At 43.9% G+C, this 9,341-nt stretch overlaps 2 protein-coding genes across 2 annotated transcripts; both read right to left on the reverse strand.

Annotated features, from left to right (window-relative positions):
- Positions 1-3,434: 3,434 nt before the first annotated feature.
- On the reverse strand, positions 3,435-5,652 carry LOC113885000 (zinc finger protein 239-like). Its single transcript, XM_027530105.1, has one exon. The coding sequence runs from the start codon at positions 5,371-5,373 to the stop codon at positions 4,444-4,446; it is 930 nt and encodes a 309-aa protein (XP_027385906.1). The 5' UTR covers positions 5,374-5,652; the 3' UTR covers positions 3,435-4,443.
- A 23-nt stretch (positions 5,653-5,675) lies between these two features.
- On the reverse strand, positions 5,676-9,137 carry LOC113885001 (putative zinc finger protein 705B). Its single transcript, XM_027530106.1, has 4 exons — positions 7,536-9,137; positions 7,289-7,415; positions 6,468-6,563; positions 5,676-5,841 (listed from the first exon to the last, which is right to left on the reverse strand). Exons 1-4 carry the CDS (start codon positions 7,545-7,547, stop codon positions 5,702-5,704), a joined length of 375 nt encoding a protein of 124 aa, XP_027385907.1. The 5' UTR covers positions 7,548-9,137; the 3' UTR covers positions 5,676-5,701.
- Between the last annotated feature and the right edge of the window lie 204 nt (positions 9,138-9,341).

Consider the following 9,341-nt stretch of genomic DNA (forward strand, 5'->3'; position numbering starts at 1 on the left):
TTAGGGCCGCGGAAACCGGCCCCCGCCTCGAGCCGCTGAGCGGCAGTCTGGTGAACCACTAGTCTGACAGCACACGGGCGTCTGTGGGAGGAGCTGACTTGGAACCGTTAAGGAGTCTTTTCGAAACCCTGGAGGGCATGAAAGCTGGCATTTTCCCCGTTTCTCACTCTTAAATCCATCACGATCTCTGACCGCACAGTTTTTTTTTCCCCCACATGGACTTGACGGTTAATCAAGATTCACACGTGCTAGAAGTGAAAATGCTCTTTGGAGACACCTTCCCCCACGTGGTACGACCAGTCTTGGCCTTCTGCAATCTGCAGAACTTGAGCAGAGGGCAGAGGAGAGTTTCAGGCGAGGCTTTACTGGGGCTCCTGCTCTGGCCGAAGAATGTGTGTGTGTGTGAGAGAGAGAGGGAAGCAATAGTTCCCTTGCTAGCTCCCAGAATATGTGTGTGTGTGTGTGTGTGTGTGTGTGTGTGTGTGTGTGTGTGAAGCAATAGTTCCCTTGCCAGTTCCCAGAAGGGTTGGAGCAGGGAGCTTCTTCCTTATTTGGGGTGAGGGTTGGAGTGGGCTCAGGCTGGAGGCGTGGCTTAGGTGGTTTGCCCACCTTTTTGTGGTGTTGAGTGCAGAGGGCCCTCAGTGCCCTACTTTTGTTCTTACACTCAGTTTTTGCTCCTGGCTCTTCAGAAATGACTGCTGAGTTTATTTTTGTCTTTGTGTGTCTTTTGGGTTGAAGAATTCGCCCCAACTGCACATGCACACAGTTATTTTTAGTCTCCTACAGTTTCTTTGGATTTTGTAGGGTGCAAGCATTCCAGCACTGCAGCAAAGTGTCCCAGTCCCAGGCCTGTCTCACCAAGACATCTATCTGTGTGTGTGTCTTATCTATCTAACTGGGGTGTAGTTTAAGGAAGAAGTGATATTTAGGCATGGTGATGCTGATGATGCAGGTGGGCCCTTTAACTTTCAAAGTAGGCAGTTAGCCAAACTATTCCTCCTTTTTGGGCTTCCCTAGTAGCTCAGATGGTAAAGAATCTGCCTGCAGTGTGGGAGACCCAGGTTTGATCCCTGGGTTGGGAAGATCCCCTAGAGAAGGAAATGGCAACCCACTCCAGTATTCTTGCCTGGAGAATCCCATGGACAGAGGAGCCTGGCAGGCTATAGTCCATGGGGTCGCAGAGTTGGACACGACTGAGTAACAGACACACACACATTCCTCTTTTTTATTTGGGCCACTTCCAAAGGACCTTGCTGTGCTGACCCGCTGATTTAATGAGATAGAGTACCCGCTCCTTCCCTACAAAAGCCCTACAGTAGAAAATGCACCAGCTGAAGGACTTATATTTTGAAGGGAAAAAAATAGAGGGGGGTGACCTTCTAAATCAAGTGAAGCTACAAAACATAGTTATTTTTTCATTTACCAAAATAAAACTGCAGAGTCAGACATCTTTGATTCTTCCCTATGGTTTGGATGCAGTTCTTAAAAAAAAATGCTTTATTTTATTGAAGGTAGTGTATTTGGCTTCCCTGATGGCTCAGTGGTAAAGAATATGCTTGCAGTGCAGGAGACACAGCAGACTCTGATTCAGTCCCGGGTGTGGAAGATCCTCTGGAGAAGGAAATGGCAACCCACTCCAGTATTCTTGCCTGAAAATCCCGAAGGACAGAGGAGCCTGGTGGGGTACAGTCCAGGAGGGTCCAAACAGTTGGACATGACTTAACAACTGAACAGCAATGTTTATTTATCCCAAGAGGCTTCCCTCCTAGTTTTCCACTCACTTTTCAATGCATTTCTGGATTTCCCATCAGAATTTTGAATTCTGATCTTCTAGGTCTGTCCCCATTTCAGAGTCTCAGTTCTGTGATACAGATTTTCAAACCCCCTGTAAACCTTTGGTGACGCTTCCCTCAGGGCGTCCCTTGTGGCTCAGCTGGTAAAGAATCCCCTGCAGTGTGGGAGACCTGGCTTCAATCCCTGGGTTGGGAAGATCCCCTGGAGAAGGGAAAGGCTACCTACTCCAGTATTCTGGTCTGGAGAACTCCATGGACTGTTTGGTCTGTGGGGTCACAAGAGTCGGACAGGACTGAGTGACCTTCACTTTCACTTTCCCTCTATATCAATACAAGGGAGCAGGTTTAAGATCTGGGTTGCCATACGTTCAGCTTCATTTTCACCAAAACCGCCTTGTTAAAAGGCCCACTCCCTTTGGCTCACTACTACCTCCCCTTTTATTGGCTTCCAGTCCTCAAAACCTCCTTTTCCTGGTTGTCCAAAATGAAACCTGTCCAAAAGGAGTATGTCATAATGTGTTCACATCGGGAGCAGGACTCTCCTCTAGAAAAGAGATAGAAAATTGAAGTCACTTACAGAATTTGGAATTGGGAGGAAAGGAATCATTGTGGTATTCCATACTTTCCTCAGTGTTTCAAGTTTTGGAAAAAAAGAATGTTTCTCTGAATTCCTAAGTATTATTGGAGGCATAAAATATGTATCCTAGTTTCATATGTTAAGAAAGAATCCAATGATTTAGAGGTTTGGAGGAGGGTCGTTCTCCTGGGACAGCAGCAGTTTGAACAGGAGCTACAGTGAATGTCTTCCGCCCTGAAGCTATGGGAGGGTTTTTGTGAGGAAAAGGATATGGATATGTGTCAAAGGATAACTTTTCAAGTCCTACAGACAAGGTGGGGAGATCTGCTTTGTGACAACATTTTTTGGGGAGGAAAAGTACATTGCGCTAATTATTTTTTTTTTTTTTTTTTGCGCTAATTATTTTAAAAACCTGCTTGTGTGATGGCTGGTAGTTTACACATTTTATATTCCTGCAGATTTATTCCATGAGCTTGTCCTGTTTAGTGAGACAACTGTGTGCATAATTCAGGAATTAGCTGAGTAAATTAGTATGATCATGGAAGGAACCCTCCATCCACTTGGCACAGTTCTGAGGCTTTGGTACAGAATAACAGAGATTTCTGAGGTCTTGGAGGGCAGAGATGTCTGTCTCTTGAGCCCCGGGTGGTTTCCATCTGCAGACATAGGTTTAAGGGCCTCAAATAACGTAGGACCAGATGTCTCTGAGGCTCCCCAAGGACCTTGCCTGAGCAGGTTGTGACATTCTGGGAAACCTGGCCAGTGGAGCTGAAGATTAGAGCTGTGTCACCCACCAGGACCTGAAGGGGTAGATGGGGGGTATGTTGGAATGAGTGGATCTGAGTTGTGAGGAAAGAGCAATGGAGAAAAGGGGACTCAGAGAGTGGGGCTGAGTCTCCGCCCACTTTTGCAGAGTGCAGACCTGCACCCCTGTGCTAAGTCTCTTCTGTCATGTCCGAGTCTGCAACCCTGTGGACTGTAGCCCACCAGGTTCCTCTGTCCATGGGGATTCTTCAGGCAAGAATACTGGAGTGGGTTGTGATGCCCTCCTCCAGGGGGTCTTCCTGACTCAGGCATCTACCTGCCCTGGCAGCCGGGTTCTTTACCACCAGTGCCACCTCCCAGCCCATCCCTGTGTTTGCAGGGGCCCAAGGAAACCAGACAGCAACACTAAGCTCCTTTAGCCACAGACTTTATTGTTTGAATATTTTCCACTATGACTTTTTTGGACAGACTTTAATTTTACAAAAACCTACATTCCATGTCGCTGGGTCACTTCACTCTCCATTTGATACCACATTTTCATGAAGAGGTATTTCCCCCAATCACAAACTGCCTGACTGTTACAGGATTCTTATAGGATTCTCCCTCCCACACAGTATCTTTTTTTTTTCTGATATGAAATCTAGCTGTAGATTCACTTTTGATTTTAGGATTGCTGCATCCTCAGTGTGAGAATTTAATGTTGACTGAGAAATGAAAGTGATCCCTGAAGTCTTCCTTTCTGTCATGACCCTGAGAGTGTGTTCTATAGACTGAGCATGTGTGAACCAGAGGGGTTGCTCTATGGAGAAAGAATTTCTCATACCTTTCCAGGAAATAACTTCTGTAGGATGAATTATTTAAAAGTATGCTTGGTGTTGCTCAACCTACTTTGGTATCTTTCAAGAGTCTTCATCTTTGTTCTTGTGTTTATTTTTTTTTCAAGGTTTCTTGTGCACATCAACTGAATGGTTGTCAACAGTTATCACAGTCTTAGTGGTTCTCTCCGTGGAGTTGGTTCACATAGATCAATAATTATCGAAGAAGTAGAAGGGGTTGCTTATCCTCTGCTCATGTCCTCTAAGGTCTTTAGAGTTGGGGGCTGTTGCTGGAAACACCCATATTGTGTTTGTAGAGTGAGTTCTGTTAAGTTACACGAGGTCAGGCTAATGACTAAAGGCTTAGTCACAGAGAAAGCACATGTGTGGATCCACATCCACAGGCAGTGCCTGTCTGGACTGCATAGCACAATGCCTGAAGGAACCTCCACATTGATTATGTCACCTCAGGTCAGAACATCTACTGAGGGTCCTACTGGTTTTCTCTCCTGTGCTGGGTTCCCTTGTGTCGTCTAAGGGAAGAGGCACGAGTGAAGTGTTCTCCACAGAGCTGACATTCATAGGGCTTCTCTCCACTGTGGGTTCTCTCATGTTCCCTCAGCTTAGCATATTTATTGAAGGCCTTCCTACACACAGAGCATACATGTGGTTTCTCTTTAATGTGGATTCTTTTGTGCACATGAAGCCCCGAACTATGAGTAAAGGCCTTCCCACACTCAAGACATACATGTGGCTTCTCTCCAGTGTGGACTTTCTTATGTGAACTAAGGCCAGAGCTTTGAAGAAAGGCTTTGCCGCACTGATGACATTCATATCTCTTCTCTCCTGTGTGAGTTCTCTCATGTTGTTTCAAGGAGGACTTTTGATTGAAGACTTTCCCACACAGATGACATTTGAATGGTTTCTCTCCAGTGTGAATCATGCTGTGTCTCCTGAGGCTAGCACATCTGCTAAAGGCTTTTCCACACTGATGACATTCATAGGGCTTCTCTCCTGTGTGAGTTTTCTCATGTACTTTCAGGGAGAATCTTTGATTGAAGACTTTCTCACACAGTTGACATTTGAATGGTTTCTCTCCAGTGTGAATCATCTTATGTCTGCTAAGGCTAGAGCATCTATTAAAAACTTTCCCACACAGAGCACATTCACATGATTTACGTCTAGTGTGAATGTGACCCTGTCCATTGAGGAATGACCCTTGACTAAGTGATTTTCCATGCTGTTTGCTGACATTATGTTTGCTTCTGAAGGGAACTATTGAATATTGAAGTGAAGATGTAGGAGTAACTTCGTCTCCCAAATCAGCACATTCAGCAGGATCCCCTTGTGGGTGAGAAACCTGCTTTGAGGGGAGGAGATATGAGGCTGTTACTGGTTTGCCCATGTCCAGGTAGACACTCATTGTCTACATATTCACCCTAGAGCATCAGCCGATAATAGTCTCCTGTTAAAGTGTCTCCAGTGTTGGCTGCAAACACATGTTGTTATTCCCGTGCAGGCACAAACATTCTCTTTTCTAGTTTCCTGACCCCAGATATCACATTAATTTTGAAGATTTCATTGTGTTTTAAAGACTATAAGATGAGCAATATTTTAGCAACTGACTTTTTTTTCTTATATTATGGTTTTGAGCTCATACTATCTTATTAATTAGTTTCAGATATCTAAAAATTTGCCTGGAAAAAGCTCAATTTCAACTTACATACAGGAAACTGTGCTCAGTTACCAACTTATCTCATCACTAGGTCATTCAGTTGCTGCCTGGGCTTCTCACCCATGAAACGTACCATTGTCCTTACTGGGGATGTGTGCTTCCAGTAGACACTTTGCATTAATGTCACTTCTTGTTGTCTAAAGAGACTTTCACTGCCTACAGAAATGGAAAAAATGTATAGATTTTAGAATGGCATTAGAGAAATAAAAACATAGATAAATACCAAGGTCTGTGTGCCTGTGTTTCAAAAATTGGTACTTAGATGGAGAAACTGTGTATAACAAAGAGATCATGAGGTAGTAGAAATACTTTAAAGGTAATTGTCTAGGAGCTTCCCTGGTGGTGCAGGGGTTAAGATTTCACCTTCCAGTGCAGGGAGTGTGGGCTTGATCCCTGATAGGGGAGCTGAGATCCCACATGTCTTGTGACTGAAAAACCAAATCATAAAACTGGAGAAATATTCTAACAAATTCAATAAAGACTTTAAAATGGTCCATATTAAAAAAAAAATTTTTTTTTTTAAGAGTCATTGTCTATTATGATGGAAAAAACATTAAATGGGAGGATCAGGACAAGAATCACTATGTAGAAGTTTTAAGTTCAGAAAGCCCACAGCACTTTTTCCCTGAAAGAAGAGCAAGTGGCTGGAAGGAAGTAATATGAATTGTGGTGATAGATGCACAGGATGATAACAATGTGAGGAATATGCCCAAATGTCCTCACTTCCATTTTAGGATATGTCCCTCACTTCACTTTCATTTGGTATCTCCAAGGATGCTCACCTGGACTCTGACCTTGGAGGCCTCCTGCTGCTTGTGTCCACAACTCTTTCCCTTGTTCCAGTTGGAAAACCACATCTGATTTGCTGATCTGATAGCCTGTTTGATTAAAAAAAAAAAAAGCTGTGGATTTTGAGTCCAGGCTAATTACTCTTTGCTGTGCTCAAAACAGGTAAGGTACTGAGGAAAGTAAAGAGATAATTGAAGGTCAGTGCAGGCAGAAACATCTTTACCAGACAGAACAGTGAAGGTCCTTCAATGGATCAGGAGGAAACCCAGAGCAGCAGCAAGAACAGTGAGGCTGTCTAAGGCTGATGCCCGTGCACCAGTTCAGAGAGAGTCCACAGAATCTTTTCCAAATGGGAAAGATCAAAAGACTCTACAGTGGGCTGAATATTTCTGTCAAACAGGATCCAGTAATGATTCACCTTACAGGAAGAATCAAAATTATGTCATATACAGACATGAATATGACATATACATGTACTCTGGTCTCAAGCCTTCATGCAGTGACAGGAACAAAAGAATTATTTAAAAAAATATTTCATCCTTTATCCTACTATTTATGTATTACAATATCCATTGAATCCTCAGCTCTGTTCTGAATGTTGACACTGAGTAGCAACAAAGATATGAAACCTGGCCAAGATAACCCTTCCATGTGGTAATAAAAAGTACCTGGAAAGGAACAGCTTCCTTTTATATAGTTATGAGAACTAGCAGAGAATCAGGAAGCAGCTGGAGTGGGACACAGGATAGCTTGTTCAGTGAGTGAATGAACAGAATGGACACAGGTGCAGGCACATCCCTGTTGACAGACTCACCTACAGAGACCAGGTGGGTGACAGTTTCCAGCATCACATTTCTAAACAGGTTTTTCTGGGACTTGTCCAGCAGGCTCCACTCTTCCTGGGTGAAGTCGATGGCTACATCTCCAAATGTCACTGATTCCTAAAACATCAGGGATATTCTGGTTTAGACAGAACAACCCTACCGCTGTCCAGAGTGGGCGGCTGAGCTGAGGAAGGATGGGGACTGGGTGCAGCTTCAGGAGGAAGCATCACTACTCACCAGGGGCTCCATCCTTAAGCTCAGTCACCGGGAGCCTTTCTCGGGATCTCACTCACAGCCGATCAAGCACTAGGCAGGCCAACCTGAGGATGGAGAAGAAGCCATGAGAAATTACTGCTGTGCTTCCAGACCCACCTGAATTCAAGCCCCAACCTTCACCTGGGTGTAGCCCCAGCCCAGCACTCGGAAACCGGTGGTGTGTCCAGGGAATATTATGCAGCTTCTTCTCTCCCAGATCCCATGTGAAGAGCTAGAGCTGCGGTTGCTAACACAAAAAGTCCGAGTCTGCAAATAAGAACGTGCTAAGCATTGACTTTGTGTTCATCAGCCCGTGGCACCCAGAATCGCTCAGTGTCCTCCCTGATTCCCACCATCAGGGACCCTGACTCTCGCCAGAGAGGATGGTGGTTTATTGCTGTAGGTAAGCACTCTGGAAGCCCCTAGATCATCTCCTGCCTTATGTGCCCACAGTGCTTCTGCAACAGCCCTGGCAGTCCTCTGGAAACACACTGCCTTCCAGTTCTCCCTCAGCCCTAAGGTTAGGTCTGTCCTCCATGGATATGGATATCAATTACCCTAGGACCTCTTTTAGGATGGAGTTAAATGGAGGACTTCTTCGATTTGGAGGAACCATAGCACCCATCCTGCCAACCCCGTCCTTAACGTCCCTGCACCAGGAAGCAGCAGAAGTCCAGGAGTCACAGTGTTACTGTCAGACCGTCTCAATCCTCCTGCTTGAGGATGGTCAGAAATACGGAGGTTTAGAAGGAAATTGCTTTACTTACCAATTTACAATGGACACCCAGAGGTTCCAAAATCTTGAATATATGACAGGGTTACACTAGAGGAAGGAGCAGCTGTCATTTAATTTTGCTCAGTCTGTGTCTTGTGATCAAATACCTTTAGCCTAACAAAGATCAATAGGTTCTGTAAGATGACTTCTAACAACAATAATCAGAAGAAACTCCTGTTATTTCTTTGTATTTATCGCTTAGTTTGGGGGGAACCTCTCCATATATCCAAAGTAGATCCCCTCACCACATCCCCTCTATCTTGAAACAGAAATCTCCCTGGAGATATTTGCTCTCAATCTTCTGCTCTCCGGTCCTCCCTTTGAAACCAAAATGAAAGCCTAGGGATCATTTCCTATCAGAAATGAATTCCTGGATCCATGCCTCTGCTCACTGTGGAGAGAAATCTAGTGTCCAGGACAAAACACAAATCCCAAAATCCACTCAAGGAAAAGTGACTGGATTAGTGATTAGAGTATGCAGAGAACCTGGGGAAACCCAAGCTGGGAGGGACTGTTCAGGAAAACCAATCAAGACTTGACCCTGGATTGCCTTTGGTTTCGATTCAACTTAAGACAATTTCGAAAGTGAAGTGAAGTGTTCTTTTTCACTCTTAGAATATTTCTTCTACTGATAATAGGAATAGGTAAATTACTATGATATCCAGGGAAACCCCAGGCATATGTAACAGGCTGCCTACAATAGAAAGAAGATGGAACCTAGGCAACTTTGGCTTGTTCAGCTTAGATGTCATAAGAATCAAAGGAGGTTAATATATATTAATTTTTTGGAAGAATTTAAGTATTTCAAGTGATTTATTCCATCTTGAGATAATTATTTCAACATAAAAATAGATCTCAAGACACATAAATAAAGTGAGGAAAATCACCTGATGAAATCCATTAAAGGAAATTAATTCAGAGAAGCAGAAAATGAAAACTTAGAAGATAATCACCTAAATATTTAGAAACAAATATTTAAAAACATCAGATGTAGATCAATGACCAATAAAACT

The sequence above is a fragment of the Bos indicus x Bos taurus genome, chromosome 27 (assembly GCF_003369695.1).
Source record: "Bos indicus x Bos taurus breed Angus x Brahman F1 hybrid chromosome 27, Bos_hybrid_MaternalHap_v2.0, whole genome shotgun sequence".
Taxonomy (NCBI): domain Eukaryota; kingdom Metazoa; phylum Chordata; class Mammalia; order Artiodactyla; family Bovidae; genus Bos; species Bos indicus x Bos taurus.